Source organism: Curcuma longa, chromosome 14, assembly GCF_044706935.1.
Source record: "Curcuma longa cultivar G26 ecotype Majalengka, Jawa Barat chromosome 14, ITB_CL_G26_1.1, whole genome shotgun sequence".
NCBI classification, from domain to species: domain Eukaryota; kingdom Viridiplantae; phylum Streptophyta; class Magnoliopsida; order Zingiberales; family Zingiberaceae; genus Curcuma; species Curcuma longa.
In genome coordinates this window covers 8,302,998-8,320,403 of record NC_133874.1, presented here as the reverse complement: position 1 = coordinate 8,320,403, position 17,406 = coordinate 8,302,998, and the positions used below count along the sequence as shown (strand labels likewise).

The following is a 17,406-nucleotide window of genomic DNA, read 5'->3' as shown; positions in this document are numbered from 1 at the left end:
TCTGAAATTTTTAGAGGATTTGTTCAAATTTTGTTGAGATTATTATTATTATTATTATTATTAATCAGATATTTTACTTGTCTGGTGAATTGAATAAGTCATCAAATCAAAGGGGTATTTTATTTTAATTTTTTTTATTAAAAGAATATTTTACTTCATTAATATTTTTTATAAAATAATATAAATATCTTTTAATATATTAGGATAAAATTTTATTATTAAAATAATAATTATTTATAGTTGTAATGATTATAATAATTATTATAATTATAATAATTATTTGAAATTATAGCCGTTATAATTTTTTTGATAGTTGTAATAGTTTAAATTTTATTGCAGTAGTTATGAAATTATAATTATTATAATATAAAAAAAATAAAATTAAAAAATTATAATATAAAGTGAGATATTTTTTTAATAAAAAAATTAAAATAAAATATGCTTTCGATGATTTAGAAATAAACGGATCACTTTTGATTTTTCAATTTAACTTTCTCTAAATTGAATAATGTAAATTGTATAATTTTTTGTATTCATTGTTTTAAAAAAAAATAAATTTAGAGAATGTTTATGTGGAAGTCTGAAAATATACATGATTTTTTTTTTAAAAAAATGACTGAATAAACAGCGAGAAAGATAGGGAGTTTTTTTATTGTTTGATTTATTTGTTTAATTAAAAGCTTATAGTTGAATTAAAGTATTTCAGTTTATAAGAAATTAAACTAGAATTGAATTTAAAACGAACTTATAAATAAATTTAACTATTTCAGTTGATTAAAAAAATGAATCAAAAGTAAATTAAATTTTTTAAAATTGATTTGGTTGAGAATTGTTAATTAAAAATAAATGTAAATTAAATAAAAATGGGTCAATGACCACCTTATTGAGGTTAATAATAAAAATATTATAATTTAAGATTTAGAATAGATTACTAAATATAAAAAGTAAATAGTTATAAAAATTATAATAATTAACATTTTAATTGTGTATATAAGCTTAAACTAAAATTAAATTACCTTGGATACTATGGTCCGATGGTAAGAGTGAGACGGATTCCCTAAATAATGAAAATTCAAATCACTCGAGATTTACATTATATCTAGGTAGTTTGAAAAATTAATGACGTTAGACTGTTTGTTAGGACTCATCTACTCTTCTCAATTTACTCTGATGATCGATAAAAAATTTTCATGGAATCAAACTAATTACCTTCAAAATTAATTGAATTGTAAGAGTTAAATACGTGTATTATAAAAAAATTTAAAATTAAATTGACAAATTATTTTTTTTTTTTAGGGATTGACAAGTTCGATTAAAAATCAAATGAGTAAAAAACAATTTTTTAAAGAATGTCAAAAGACCACTTTTATTTTATAAAAAAATATTAAGAAGATTTAATTTCAATGTTCTACTACAAATGCCCTTTATATCCCAAGCTCTATAGAACCAAGGTTATGGAGATGAGTTTCACCTAGCAGCAACAAGAACTTGAGAAGAAGAAAGACAACCTGTAGAAACCCTAAAATACTTGTTGAACGAAAAAAAAAAATCAACAATTGAACCGAACCGAACCGAACTAATTCACCACTGATTCAACTAGGCTCCAATTTAACTCTAAATTGAGGTCAGTTTGAGCCCAAGTGAGCTCCCAAAGTTATTAAAAACAGTCCAATTAGGGACTAAACTCAACTTAAAAATCACCAAGATACCCTTGTCTCCCTTAACCGAATCACTCACATTCGGCACAGACCTATAGCTCGATCCATGCTGACCCAACAACAAGCTCCAAGCTCCGCAAAAATCGACATTTCTCTTGCTCCTCTATGGAAATTGACAATTTTTGCCCAGTTGCAAGCAAAAGATTTCTAAGCCAAAATTCTTTCCATTGAAGCAAAAGATGCATGTGTAAAGAGCTTTGGATCCTTTCGTTCCAATTCTTAGAGAAGCAATTAAACAAGATTTACCTCGAAATTTTATGCACAAGTAAACAAAATCCAAGCTCTCAACTTGACTTATGTTACATTAATACTCTATCTTCATTAATATATATTTGGGTGAACTTTCATGCCTAATACGATTCATGCCAACACCGAACCTATTCTCGCGTATCTATTGTAACTTACTTGCCTTTCGCGATAATCTGTAATGAAGTGGAGAGTTTAGATCGAGGATAATCTGAATTAATGATGAACTTGATGATCTAATGGTCTCAATTTTCCTTAGTATGCACTGGTAGAGACTATTGACCCAACTCTTTGTTCTGTCATTATCGCAGTTAGCTGTTGGAAGCAACTTTAATTCGCCTGCCAACAACTTATAAGATTTTCAGGATGAACATTAGATAGAGTTCATCAGTGTCCAACCAAACTTTTCGACTATGATTTCGTTCCACTGCATTTATAGTCGCAATCAATCTCATTTAGAATTTGATGATAAATGGACACAGACTTGCAACTGTGCAAGGATGTTTGTTGGCCTACACATTGTATGAAGAAGGGGCAATGATTCATTGCCAACGAATGAGGCTTCGAGTAGAGGTGAATCGGAGCCCATGATAACATGTGAAGTGACCCCAAATTGTGTCGAGGTATGGGTGGTCCGGCACATTTGACACTGTTACCTCTCACTATCCAAATCACTAGCTAGTTTATAACCTTATGCTATGCCATAACTAATAATCTCTTCGGCGATGAGTTAATGAATAGGTTGAATTCTAAGGGAGATGGACGGCAGGCTTATCAAGTTGATGCTTGCCTTAATGTAAGTAAGACATAAGTATTGCATTTATCTTGCTGAGTATCGCCTAAAGCATTACGATTTAGCAGTCAGCTTCAATTGATCCACAAGCTGGCAAGATGGTGCCGACAAGCAGAATCATAAGTGTGTTGTGCCAGCATGTTGTGTTGGTGGGACTATAACTGGTAGACATGAAACATAAATGATGTCTCCATATGAATGCCAAAGATGATTTGAGGAAAGAAATTTATCGGGGTTTACTATCGAAAAACAAGGTGAACATTTGAAAAGCAACTATAGCTCTTGTTATAGTGAAATTATAACAAAATAGAGGGAGTGGTCCACTAACCTGTGGAAATTGTGCAACTGCTAGCTAGCCACCTTCTATCCTGGATGCTTGCTCTTGTGTTTAACCTGCGGTGAGATAGTTTTTACCCGCGTATCAGATCTGTGTAAATGGCCTTGCCTACACCTGCATTGCATAAATATCGTTAGTTGAGCGGCAAAATGAAATTCAAAGGACATTTAAAATATTGCAAGGATAATCTGACAAGTAGTCTCTGCACATCTTCATTCATTATCTAAGCATAATGAAACATTGAATGGATAACTCAGATGAGCTGTGGCTTGGCTTGTTTACTGCCATTTTTCCTACCCTTTTTTTCGATGTTTACCTGACTTTGGTGATCTAGAAATTAATGTTTTACAGATCATAACAAATAAAGAGAGACATTTTGCTGCTAAGAAAAAGAGTAGGTATCAATCAAAAGAACAAACTAAATCTATATAATTTAAGAAAGCAACTAAAAAGTAGACATGTAGTAACTCTACTAGTTAAAATCTCAAAAGTTTATGTAAAAAGGCAAAATTTATTTACATGTTGAAGATGGTTGACTAACCATGTCATATGCTAGACATCCAATGGCATATTCAATGTGAGTAGGTGATCATTTATGAATCATAAAACAAGCTGCCACCCCTAAGCTAATGCCGATCCAATCCAACTCATATCCAGAAGGCCAAGCATGTGGTTAAAAATGCTAATCTTAATACTACTTTTTAACAATTAACTGAACTCTTGTATTTGCACAAGGAAGAAGAGTGATCTATCAACATTTCAACTACTTTCATTGAAGTAGTTCGATAGGTATTAGAAGTGCTACAGTGCTCATTATCAAAACATATTTACTTCACCATTTTGGTACCTTTTAAAGTCCCCTTCCATGAGGTCTCTGTACAAGGAACCTTCGTTACGATCATGAAATCCATAGCTCATAATTCATAGAATCATGGTGTACGATTCTAAAACCTGTTGTACATGAGAATCTTTGAAACCATAGCATATGATGAGCATACTCTAAAATTCATAAAATATGATGCAAAATCAAAATACTATATGATAACAGAAAAGGATATGCATGACACCCTTCATAAGATTTTTAAGACTTTGAAAAACCTTCATAGGATTTATATGCACAACTAGTCATCTAACCTCCATCCCTTTCCTTGATATAATTAGGGAGGGTAATTTAAGTTTAAAGGTCAATAATGTTTAGGGTTGTAAATGAATCAAAAGCAAATTTAGTATTTGGTTTAGTAAGAGTTTGTTTATGTTTGTTCAACATATACAAGATCAATCAAATGAATAAGTTTGAACAACTCATTAAATTAAATAAACAAACTAAATGTTCATGAATAGAGATTGTGAACTGTTCATAGACAATGCTCGTGAACAATGTCCACGAACAAAATTTGTGAACCCTATTCATCAATAAAACTCTTATCAAACTTGTAAATAAATGAAAAGCTCTTAACATGAACAAATAACCTTGTAATATCAAGCTTAACTAAACAAATCAAACTCAAGTCAAGATTGAACCAAGCTTGAACACCAGTTTGATTCATTTTACGCTCGACTGGCTAGGCACAACACAAAGCTTAGTTCGTTTACCACCCTAATAATGTTTAAATTTTATTTTATATTAATAATATATTAGATAGAGTCGGGTGGTGACGATCATCTGGAACGTCGAGATCCTAATTTTGGTAAGGCAGGCATGGCAGATGACAATCAATTCAATAGTAGTTCTTGGTCCCGTCCAGCAGAGGAACAGATCTAGTAATCGAGGGTATTAGAGTGGAAGGAATCCAGAACGACTTTGTTTTCTGCATTCAAATGCTTGCACCTTCAAATCGATGGGAATTAATGGCGGCTCCAACTGCTCTCCTCCTTGGTTGGTGGCAGCATTAACTCTCCCCCACCCATCTGCTTCTTCTTAATGGCCTCATGGAATGCAGAGGAGAGCAGGGGAGTGAGCAGAGCAAGGATGGCCGGCGAGCACACGCTCCTGTCGACGGAGATCGTGAACAGGGGTATCGAGGCCTCTGGCCCCGACGCCGGCTCGCCTACCTTCTCAATCAGGGTGCGGCGGCGGCTGCCGGACTTCCTCCAGTCCGTGAACCTCAAGTACGTCAAGCTGGGCTACCACTACCTCATCAGCCACGCCGTGTACTTGACCACCATCCCGGTGCTCGTGGTGGTGTTCAGCGCCGAGGTGGGCAGCTTGAGCAGGGAGGAGCTGTGGAGGAAGCTGTGGGAGGAGACGAGCTATGACTTCGCCACCGTGCTCGCCTTCTTCGCCGTCCTGGCCTTCACTGTCGCCGTCTACTTCATGTCCAAGCCTCGCCCCGTCTACCTCGTTGACTTCGCCTGCTACCGTCCCTCCGACGAGTTAAAGGTCAGCAAACACTTTGTGCGATTGAGATCGACAGTGTTCTAAAGATAGAATCTTGGATCAGGTGTCGAATGAGGAGTTCATGGAGCTGGCGAGGAAGTCGGGGAAGTTCGATGAGGAGAGCCTGGCGTTCCAGCGGCGGATCCTCAAGTCGTCGGGGATCGGCGACGAGACGTACATGCCGCGGTCGCTGTTCGCGCCGGGCAATTGCGCGACCATGAAGGAGGGCCGGGCAGAGGCATCGACGGCCATGTTTGCCGTCCTGGACGAGCTCTTCGACAAGTGCCGCGTCCGCCCCAAGGACGTCGGCGTGCTCGTCGTCAACTGCAGCCTCTTCAACCCCACGCCGTCGCTCTCCGCCATGATCGTCAACCACTACAAGATGCGAGGCAACATCCTGAGCTACAACCTCGGCGGCATGGGCTGCAGCGCCGGCGTCATCGCCCTCGACCTCGCCCGCGACATGCTGCAGGCAAACCCAAGCAACTACGCCGTCATCGTCAGCACGGAGGCCGTCTCCTTCACCTGGTACACCGGCCGCAACCGCTCCATGCTCATCCCCAATTGCTTCTTCCGCATGGGTTGCTCCGCCGTGCTGCTCTCCAACCGCCGCCGCGACTTCCACCGCGCCAAGTACCGCCTTGAGCACATTGTGAGGACTCACAAAGGCGCCGACGAACGGAGCTTCAGGTATTACCAACTTAAAACCACGACATTCGTATCAAATCTACCCTAATTTTAGATCAGCAAGAACACATGTGAGGTAAAGATTGTACCTTTGATTAGGTGTGTGTATCAAGAGGAAGATGAGGAAAGGATCAAGGGTTTATCGATCAGCCGAGATCTGATGGAGGTGGGCGGGCACGCGCTGAAGGCGAACATCACCACCCTCGGCCCCCTCGTCCTCCCATTCTCGGAGCAGCTCCTCTTCTTCACGACGCTCCTCTATCGCCACTTCTTCCCCAAATCGCCCGCCGCGGACGGCGGCGCCTCGGCGGCGGCCAAGCCCTACATCCCCGACTACAAGCTCGCCTTCGAGCACTTCTGCATCCACGCCGCCAGCAAGGCGGTGCTGGACGCGCTGCAGCGGAACCTCGAGCTGGAGGACCGCCACATGGACGCGGCGCGCGCCACGCTCCACCGCTTCGGCAACACCTCCAGCAGCAGCATCTGGTACGAGCTCGCGTACCTGGAGGCGAAGGGGCTCGTGCGCCGCGGCGACCGCGTCTGGCAGATCGCCTTCGGCTCCGGCTTCAAGTGCAACAGCGCCGTCTGGAAGGCCATGCGCCGGGTGCGGCGGCCGACCAGAAGCCCCTGGCTCGGCTGCGCCGACCGCTACAACATCAATGGCCGCTAGGGTTTACCAAAAATGGGCCTCTTCCTCGCTCGCTTCTCGAGTCCGCCCTAGTTCCTAAAAACTACCCTTTCTTCTCTCTCCTGTCGTTTCCGTTGATGGTTTTAACTGTTGTAACTGCCATTCGACATGTTCCACATGTTGAAGATTATTATAATTTATCAATTAGATTTCTGGTATTAAATTTTTATATATTTATTTTTTTTAATATTAAAAAAATATTATATGTTTTGTTACATTTCATTAAATATAATTTTGCTAGGCTGCGGGTCGTCCATTGCGCGATCGCGTATAGATCTGACCATTACAATATGACCCCTCGCCACTGTCGTCGCCCTCATCGCCGTCTAGCACCGTCGGCCATCGACCCACACCCCATGAACGCACAGCTCGCCGACGCACATCCCTCGACGTTAGAATCCAATCAGATTGTGATCGGAATCCAAATTCAATCGCAATTTGGTCGGAATTGGCAAGCCAGTGCCGAGCGCGATTCCGACTAAATCTCGATCAGATTCAAATCAAATTGCGGTTGGAGACCGGCCGAGGAAGGATCGTCGGTCCGCGACACCAATCCTTCCTCGGCCGATCTCCGATCGCGAATTTGACCAGAATTTGATTTGGTTGGAATCGGCCGCTCGGCAATCAGAATCCGACACACCGTCATTACCAGTCGCGCTCCAGCCAAATTGCGACCCACCGGGCCTTTGTCGGCCACAATCCGGCAGGAATCCAACGTCAGCCGACACGTCGACGAGCAACGCGTATCCGGTCGATCGCGCTCAGGCCGGTGAACTGCGCGTCCATCGGAACGGGACGGTGGCAAGGGCAGTGGCAACGGCGGTGGATCGGAGGTGGCGCTCACAGGTGCGCATGAAGGAGTCGCTCAACAGGTCATTTCTATCATTAAATAATAATAAATACCTTATTTTTTAATTAAAATATGATTTTCGACCGAACCCGGTTCATGCTTAATTTTTACCCTCCTAAATTGGCGGGTGTTCTCTATCAATCGGACCGTGTCCAGACGTACCTTCGCTGTTATTGGTGAACGTGGTTGGGCCCCGCAAGGTGAAACCAATCGATGTGTTGTCGGATCGGGTGAGTAGGCGGCACGGGTGCAGCTTGCATTTACCTCCCCGGGAACAGGGCGGGAGGAAATATAAGGAGGGAGGAAACGAGAACGCCGGGTTCTGAAAAATGGAACGGGAGGAAGGAGAGCAAAGCGAGGGGAAGTGAGAGAGAGGCGGAGCGGACGTTGAACGAGGAAAAGGTCAGATTTTTGGTCGTCTTTCTCTTTCTTCTTCTTATACGGATTTTGTCTCCTGGTTCCTATTCTGTCGGTTCGAATCGCTGCATTAATTCTTTACGACGCGGGGCGGCGGTTGTCGGAGGAGAGGGAGGAGCTGTAAGCTGGGCCGCCCGTCTATTCTTCGATAGCTCTCGATCGATTTTAGGTTTTTATTTTCATGGTCATGTCTCCAAATGAGGGATCCGATCCCGTTTGGACGAGCTTTTTGTGTGAGTCTCGGGGTATGAGTCTGCCGCGCCATCGGAGGTATCGAGTCTGCAATCGGTGCATTGTTTTTCGCGATTTCTAGTCGAATTTGGATGACATGCCATGCATTTTTTTCCCCTTAGATGTGACAATTGCTGTTTTACGTATAGGCGCTGAAAGAATGGACCTTTTTGGTTGTTTGGCGCTAGGGAAAGCAGCTTTTTGGACGCCCAAATTCGTCTACCGAAGTAAGTGGGAAGGTTGTTGCGCTCCTTTATGTTGTTTGATTTGCATTATTCTTCTATTTCGTCTTAAAGAGGACTGTTTAGCTTTTTGCTCATTCGAGTATCATAATTTTGTAACGCGAAAACTGAATCAGGATCCAAAGGATAATTGTTCGTCATTGCTAGTGCTTGACCATCCAATTTATATAAACGTTGGAAGTATATGCACTTGATTTCCAAAAACAGTCTTTTGTTTTGATCCTTTTGTGATAAGACAACCCCTGCATGCTTATAGTTCAATTTGACTGGGGCAGATTTTGAAATTTTGAAGAATGTAAGAGAACAGTTGTATCAACCTCGAATGCAATTTTCAGGATGAGTGGGCTTTTGAGAGATCAGCATCGATGGAAACTTCCAGTGCTTTCTCGGAGTTTATTGGCATTATCAAGTCCTGGATCCCTGGGCGATCTGAACCGCCAAATGTCTCAAAGAACTTTTGGATGCCTGATCATAGTTGTAGGGTTTGTTATGAGTGTGATTCACAGTTCACAGTTTTTAACCGACGACATCATTGCCGTTATTGTGGACGTATTTTCTGTGGGAAGTGCACATCAAATTTTGTCCCTGCTAGCTCTGATAATTGTGGAAATACTAAAGAAGATTGTGAAAGAGTTCGTGTTTGTAACTTCTGTTTCACACAGTGGGAGCAAAGGAGACCAGCATCTGATAATGCTCTTCAACAGTGCCTCAGTCCACTTTCCTCAACAAGCTTCATCAGTACCAAGTCTAGTGGGACTCTTAATAGCTCAGCCACTGTTGGATCTTACTCTACAGGACTTTACTATCTTGCCCCATATGGCCCTGCCCAGTCATTCCAGTCAGAACCTTGCTCAGATACATTAGAGATGCAGAAATCATCCAGAAGCATAGATGCAGAAATTGGCAATCAATTTGGTTATGCCTTGAACAGGTACTTTATCATTCCCAATCTGTGAATTCATCTGTTTTGCATTCCATATTTAATATATGGAATCATGTGATGGGGTACTATGCTGGTAGAATATTGATAATGTCTATTAACTCAAAAAAGGCCCGTTTTTGATGAAGAAGATCTACAGCCTACCATTTTTCATGCATTAAATATAATAGAAATAGTATGCACTACTTTGTCATTCATAACTCTGGTAATTACAACAGTTTGAATGAGTGGCTGTACTGCTTGTTTAACATATGTTTTTCAAGTACATTCTGAGAAACAATTGTTGTAAATTAGTAATCCTTACACTTTTGATGTATATATCTTGGTTGTGTATTACGAATGAAGTAGAAGAACTTTGAACTTTCCATAGGGTGATACCAAGTCTATCTTATTTGTTGGCTACTTAATGAACCTTCATCAATGACAAACCTCATTTCTCTTCCTGAGTTATTTTATATTTGGAAAATGTTTACCTAGTTCCTTGGTTGATTAAACCATGGTCATGGAGCTCTACATAGGAATACAATATTAACTTTATTAATACTGCCTTCCTCCAAAAGAACTTGATTATTACTATCAGGTTAATACTTGATCAACACAACTCTGTTAAATTAAGTAAGAACCATGCAATGTGGGCAGTTGGATGTTCTGATACCACTTGATGTGGGTGGTTGGATGCACTGATGTCATTTTGACACCAGCGAACATGGAAAGATTAAGAATAACAAAGAAAGATGCTTTTGTTAAGTATATTTCCATCATGTTAGTTACTCTACTAACCTTATCATTGCTCGGATATTCTATCAATCAAATCTCACTTATTCTGCAACTCTAACTTGATCCCTAAGCATTTGAACAAGTCAGTTTGTATTTGGTCCCAATTAGTCTGACCTTCAATTAGATCATATCAGCATTCAAAGAGGTAGTCCTTTGTATGGAAATGATACCATATAATTTATCTCCTGTCTTACTCCAAATTAGAGGGATACCCCATCACCATGTCAATTTCATAGCTATGACTATGCTTTATAGTTGACTATGCTTTATAATTGTTTTTTAATGTGAAATTTTATTTTGGAGAGTTAGTATTTGATATATCAGAAATGAAAAGTCTGATGTTGTGTCTCAGTTCTTTGCTTGGGGTACTTCTATCCTTAAGGAAACTTAATTGCTGGTATGCAGGGGTGATCGTGATTATTATGATTATGGTGTATTGCATGATTCAGAAACACAACTTTTCCAGCCTTATGGCGACTATGGTAGTTCAATTGAATTTAAAGAAGTGGACCAGGATGTCCAACCAATTAGTGTGCATCCATCTGAAGTCAGGATAAATTTGGAAGATAACCGTTCCACACTGCACAACCTACAACACCATGCCAATACAGATGCTGATAAGCTGGAGGAAGACAATGAGAATGAAAGTAGCTATGAATCTAATGCTTCTTCCATATATGAGTTAGATAATGCAGATGCAGAACCTGTGGATTTTGAGAACAATGGGCTGCTCTGGCTTCCTCCTGATCCAGAAGATGACGATGAAAGAGATCACATTCTAATTGATGACGATGAGGAGGATCCTATGGGAGAGAAATATGATCGTTCATCAAATAGCTTTGGCAGTGGTGAGTGCCAGACAAAAGAAAGATCAAGCGAAGAGCAAAAGAAAGCAATGAAGAGTGTCGTTGATGGACATTTCAGGGCACTGATAGCTCAACTCTTACAAGTTGAAAATCTTCCTATTGAAGATGATGATAAGGGAAGTTGGTTGGACATAGTCACATCTTTGTCATGGGAAGCAGCACATTTCCTTAAGCCAGACACTAGCAATGTCGGAGGTATGGATCCTGGTGGATGTGTAAAAGTTAAATGCTTAGCTTGTGGGCATCGCAGTGAAAGGTGAATATTTTATAGTAGATTTTAGCTTAACTTCTTTTTGTCATTCTACCTTCTCTTTTCTGCCTCATCCTTGCTTAATTTTTTACATGAACTCCTGCTATTGTACGAGCGTAACAATGTTTAGTAATTTCTAGTTAGTATGGTCTATGTGTAAATTTGCTGAAAATTTTTGTCTATTATTTTAGTAAGGTGGTTAGAGGAGTTGTTTGTAAGAAGAATGTGGCAAACAAACGGATGAAGTCAAGAATACAAAAACCACGTTTTCTAATACTTGGAGGTGCTCTTGAGTATCAACGGGTAGCGAATATGCTATCAAGTTTTGATACTTTATTGCAACAAGTGAGTTACCTTTTGTAAGCATCCTTTTGTGTGATTTTAAACAAGGTTCACTTCTTATGTTGGTGCTATATATTTTTACTCAGGAAATGGATCATTTGAAAATGGCTGTTGCAAAGATTGCTGCTCACCAGCCCACTGTCCTTTTGGTAGAAAAATCTGTGTCCCGATTTGCCCAGGATTACCTTCTAGCAAAAGGCATTTCATTGGTTTTGAATATTAAAAGGTCTATTTTGGAGCATATTGCCCGCTGCACTGGAGCTCAAGTAGTCCCTTCAATTGATCACCTATCCTCCTCAATGGTTGGGCACTGTGATTTGTTTCATGTGGAGAAATACTATGAAGACATTGGTACTACAGGAAAGGGTGAGAAGAAAACGTTGAAAAACTTGATGTTCTTTGAAGATTGCCCAAAGCCATTGGGTTGCACTGTGAGTTACTTTTAACATTTGTGTGATCTTTTATATGGTTCTTCTCTGTTTACATGATTCAATGAAATTCTTCGGCGGGTATATTTCAAAACATTCACAACAGGTTGTCTCTCAAAAATATTCACAACGGTTCATTTGTGTAAGAATACAAGATGTGATCTCATCTTCTCAAGAATCACATCTATTGGAGCCTTGTGCATTGGGCCTTCTTTTCTCATTGCACAATACTATCACTAGTTCCAAAGACCTAAAATGCATAATCTATCACTTGTCAATTGAAATTGGTTTTTGGTTATACTTGCTCATCAGAATTCTTTTTCTTTCAAAAATATTGCTATTTATTTAGATTTTCTGCTAAGTACAAATATGTGAAAATCATTTCATAAACATCTAATAAGACATGGTCGATTGAAGCTACAGCAAAGTTTGATACATGACTCTTTTACTATTTGTCTAGGTTTTGCTTAAAGGTGCAAATATTGATGAACTGAAAAAAGTGAAACATGTAGTCCAATACGGATTTTTTGCAGCCTACCACTTGGCATTGGAAACTTCTTTTCTTGCAGATGAAGGTGCTTTTTTACCTGAAGTTTCACCTGAGTCTTCGTTATCTGTTGGACTTCTGGATAAATCTTCTACCATAGACAGATCCATTTCTTTGGCTCCCGGGCATGCTATCTCTGTTGCTGGTGAACAACAAGATACTATTGACAGCCAAAGACCTCCAGTAACTTCAATAGAGTTCAGGAAGGAACTATCAGAAGAAGCACCAGCTTCATCTAAAGATCATGATTCCAAAGCTGAATGTTCTGACACTATTTCAACTCAGATGTCTTCTGGGGAGAGGAGTTATCCTGACGTTGTCAAAGAATCAATGGATGCATCTCTACCTTCTGTCTCAACCATGGGTGTCTTGAATCCACCACCTCAATATGGTGCTGGAAAGGACACAAGTAAAATGCTGATAGGTACATATCAGGAGGAAATATCAGACAGTCTAAGTGAAAAATCAATTCCTCCAGTTTCTTCCCTCCTAGTCAGCTGTCTCGATCAAGGAGGACATGGCACTGTGACAGCTGAGGATGCCCCAACCAATGACATAGGAAAGCAGATTGGCCATTCTAATCCAGAAACTTTATCAGAAGGCAGGGAGGAAATACATGACCAAGTACCATTGAAGGAAGAATTTGCACTTTCTCCTTCAGATCATCAGAGCATCTTGGTTTCCCTTTCAACCCGTTGTGTGTGGAAAGGGACTGTTTGTGAGCCTTCACAACTCTTTCGCATTAAATACTATGGGAACTTTGACAAACCTTTGGGAAGATTTCTCAGGGATCATCTATTTGATGAGGTTTTCCTTTTCTCATTTCGTTACCTCTTCTATATTTCAACCAAGTCCCTTGTTACTTACTATTAAATTTGTTCAAATCCTAAATGTGGTTATATTTATTAGATTGCTAATCCATAACTGCATTATTTGATCTTTTGACAGAGTTATAGGTGCCGTTCTTGTGATATGCCATCAGAAGCTCATGTTCATTGTTACACACATCTCCAGGGAAGTCTGACAATATCTGTGAGAAAGCTTCCTGATATTTTCCTTCCAGGAGAAACAGATGGAAAAATCTGGATGTGGCACAGGTGCTTAAGATGTCGTCGCAGTAATGGCTTCCCTCCTGCAACCAGGAGAGTTGTGATGTCTGATGCTGCTTGGGGTTTATCTTTTGGAAAATTCTTGGAGCTTAGCTTTTCAAACCATGCTGCGGCAAGCAGGGTGGCAAGCTGTGGGCACTCTCTCCATAAAGATTGTCTCCGCTTTTATGGGTCCTTCCTCGACCACCCTTTACATATTCTGTTATGGTTTACAGGAGTATTTGTTTTCACTTGATTTTCTTATTTTGCTGTGTATACATAAAACAGGTTTGGAAGAATGGTTGTTTGCTTCCGATATGCCTCAATTGATTTGCATTCTGTTTTCCTGCCGCCCGCGAAAGTTGATTTTAACTATCAGCAGCAGGAATGGATAACAAAAGAAGCAAATGAGGTTTTTATTGTGATCCAAACTAAGTTCTCATCTCAAAAATGTTCAAGATTGTGGCATGAGTTAATGTTTGTGATTAAGACATTTCACTCATTTGTAGGTGGCTGAAAGGGCTGAAAATTTGTTCAGAGAAATATACAATGCTTTATGCCACTTCAAAGACACAAACAATCAGAATTGTAGTCTGGAAGGTCCAGAATTCATACAAAACATTACTGAGCTTGAAGAATTTCTGCAAAATGAGAAGGCCGACTTTGAGGTAAAATAGCTTCTTATTCCTAGTTTTCACTGGAAAATCTGTTCATCTTTTACGTTGACTCAATCAGGAGGCTCTATATAAAGCACTAAATAAGGAGGTGAGGAAGGGAGAACCAGTTGTTGATATTCTTGAGATTAATAAATTAAGAAGGCTGCTAATCTTTCATTCATATTTGTGGGATCAACGACTAATATTTGCCTCGGGATCAGCTAACAGTTCCAAGGGGGTTTCTAATAGCTTCTCAACAAGAGATAAGGAAAAGCTCTGCTCCCTTGAAAAGACCAAAGATGAAGATGCTAACAATCAAGTGGCTTTCCTTGATGATCATGATATTCAGTTAGGCCAGCGAACAAGAGACATGGAACTGGATTCATTGCAAGGGAGACAAAGCAGAACTTCTATCTACACTAGCATAAGTGTGACTGAAAAATCAATTCCTTTAGAATGTGGTCTTGTAGGACGTAGAACCCTTTCGGATGGTCAATTTCCAGTTTTCACTAATTTATCCAATACCTTTGATGCAAGGTGGACAGGTGACAGTGGAAATTCCCATGCCAATGGAATGATTCAAGATCCATCAGTTTTATCAGAAAATGCAGCAACAATGCCCATTTTTGATGGTATAGAAACGCGTAGTGGAGCTGATTTAACTCAACCATTTACTTCTGCACTGCTGAGTAAGTCAGGAGACAGCATGGATGACTTTCCATCTCGCGTTGGAACACCACTTTTAAATATCTATAACACAATCAACAGAAATTGGATCTATCCAAGATTGAATGATTCCAATGACAATTCTGCCTTCCATTTGTTTCAAAAGGAGTTAGAGCATCAAAGTGGAGCCAGGTTTCTTGTTCCTGCTGGCATAAATGACACTGTGATTCCAATTTATGATGATGAACCAACCAGTATCATTTCATATACACTTGTCTCTCCTGACTATCACTTTCAATTGTCAGATAGAGATGGTTTAGAGTCCTCATTTTCATTGCCACTCTACGATGCCGGAACCTCTTTTTCTCAGTCTTTTGATGAAAGTTTTTGTGATTCTTTTAGAAGTTTCGGTTCAGCTTCAGCTGAGGACAGTATTTCATCACAGTCCTTTGGCAAGGGCTCCCTTGTTCCTGATCCAGCCAACTGTAACAAGTCATTTCATGCCAGAGTTTCTTTTATGGATGAAGGTCCACCTGGGAAAGTAAAATATTCTGTGACTTGTTATTTTGCCAAACGCTTTGATGCTCTAAGAAGAGCTTGCTGCCCCTCTGAGATTGATTTTATAAGGTCTCTTAGTCGGTGTAAGAACTGGGGAGCACAAGGTGGCAAGAGTAATGTATTTTTCGCAAAATCACTTGATGACAGGTTTATAGTGAAACAGGTAACAAAAACAGAATTGGAATCATTCATGAAGTTTGCTCCAGAGTATTTCAAGTATCTTTCAGAGTCAATTGCCACACGAAGCCCAACATGCCTCGCAAAGATCCTCGGTATTTATCAGGTAAGCTTAATTGCTATTGTATAGTTCCTAATAAATTTAGTCAATAATATGATAATTATAGCAAGATAATAATGATGTTATTGATAAAAAGACCCATTACAGAACTTAATTAATCAAAACATAATCAATATGCAATCAAAAAACACTAGTGGAGATATCCAGGAACAAATGAGTTACCATTTACTGGTTGGGATGGATACTGGTCCATATATGAGAAAGAAACTCCAGATTTTTTAAAACCAGGAAAAAATCGCCAAATGAGGTTTTTGAATTATTTGGATGATGAACACATTAGGGGCTGACTAATCTTCCCCTTCCTGTATAGCTCTTTTCCCTTGTTCTACATTTCTGTTTATATGTTTTTGCTGATGTTACACTAATATTTAATTTGGTCGACAATCTTCTTCTGTTTGATCAAGCCACATTTGTTTGAAAGATTCAATGTAGAATATTGATTCAGAGAGTTGGTGATATTGATCAGCAAGAAGGATATCAGACCTATTTATTGCTAGGGAAATATTTTTTCCCCATCAACTCCTGCATAACAGAATCTTTAGAAAATTCTGTTCTTCCTTAAAGTAGATTTTTCCCAGGAGATATATTTATGCTTCCATCATTGTGTTTGTGAAACATACCAATTTCCACCGATTTGTTATTTGATAGGTTTCTTCGAAAAACCTCAAGGGTGGCAAAGATTTAAGGATGGATGTGCTGGTGATGGAGAATCTTCTCTTTGGAAGGAACATTAAAAGACTGTATGACCTAAAGGGATCCTCACGGTCGCGCTACAATGCTGACTCGAGCGGAAATAACAAAGTACTGCTCGACCAAAACTTGATTGAGTCGATGCCAACCTCTCCAATTTTTGTGGGGAACAAACCCAAGAGGTTGCTAGAGAGAGCTGTTTGGAATGACACTGCATTTTTGGCGGTAAGCACAAGAATCTGTCTCTTTAAACTTGAGTATCAAAGTTCATTTGCTTAACTAGTCCTTGATATGGATTTTTGGTAAACAATTCGACTTCGACACTGCTTTCTAGCTCAATGAATATAGTGATATACGTCTAACAATCGACTGCTAATGCTATTTCAGTCTGTTGATGTTATGGATTACTCTTTGCTTGTCGGTGTTGACGAAGAAAACCATGAACTAGTTCTTGGCATCATCGACTTTATGAGGCAGTATACATGGGATAAGCATCTGGAGACTTGGGTTAAAGCTTCAGGAATACTGGGTGGCCCGAAGAATGTATCTCCGACTGTAATCTCGCCGAAACAATACAAAAAACGGTTTCGGAAAGCCATGTCAACTTACTTTCTTGTTGTGCCAGATCAATGGTCACCTCCTGTGGCTGCCCCTAGCAATTCAAAGTCTGAGGCATGCGAAGAAAAACCGCAGAGTGCAACCATGAAAGCCTAG

At 39.7% G+C, this 17,406-nt stretch overlaps 2 protein-coding genes across 2 annotated transcripts; both read left to right on the top strand.

The window, feature by feature from the left end:
* Nucleotides 1-4,932: 4,932 nt before the first annotated feature.
* Nucleotides 4,933-7,009, top strand: LOC141845246 (3-ketoacyl-CoA synthase 10-like). The gene is given in 4 exon segments (XM_074733311.1): nt 4,933-4,987; nt 4,990-5,474; nt 5,536-6,161; nt 6,258-7,009. Coding segments are annotated over 4 exon segments (1,737 nt in total). The 3' UTR covers nt 6,829-7,009.
* Nucleotides 7,010-8,951: 1,942 nt separating this feature from the next.
* Nucleotides 8,952-17,406, top strand: LOC141844948 (1-phosphatidylinositol-3-phosphate 5-kinase FAB1B-like). Its single transcript, XM_074732931.1, has 11 exons — nt 8,952-9,517; nt 10,709-11,425; nt 11,611-11,764; nt 11,848-12,192; nt 12,650-13,543; nt 13,685-14,016; nt 14,113-14,236; nt 14,334-14,492; nt 14,560-15,987; nt 16,651-16,917; nt 17,080-17,406. The coding sequence occupies exons 1-11, from the start codon at nt 8,952-8,954 to the stop codon at nt 17,404-17,406; spliced, it is 5,313 nt and encodes a 1,770-aa protein (XP_074589032.1).

Bases quoted from the DNA above. Each gene is read 5' to 3' on its own strand.
- LOC141844948 (XM_074732931.1), top strand. From the start codon at position 8,952: ATGGAAACTTCCAGTGCTTTCTCGGAGTTTATTGGCATTATCAAGTCC. The intron at 12,193-12,649 runs GTGAGTTACTTT...CTATTTGTCTAG, and splicing joins CAAAGCCATTGGGTTGCACT to GTTTTGCTTAAAGGTGCAAA. The intron at 13,544-13,684 runs GTTTTCCTTTTC...ATCTTTTGACAG, and splicing joins GGGATCATCTATTTGATGAG to AGTTATAGGTGCCGTTCTTG.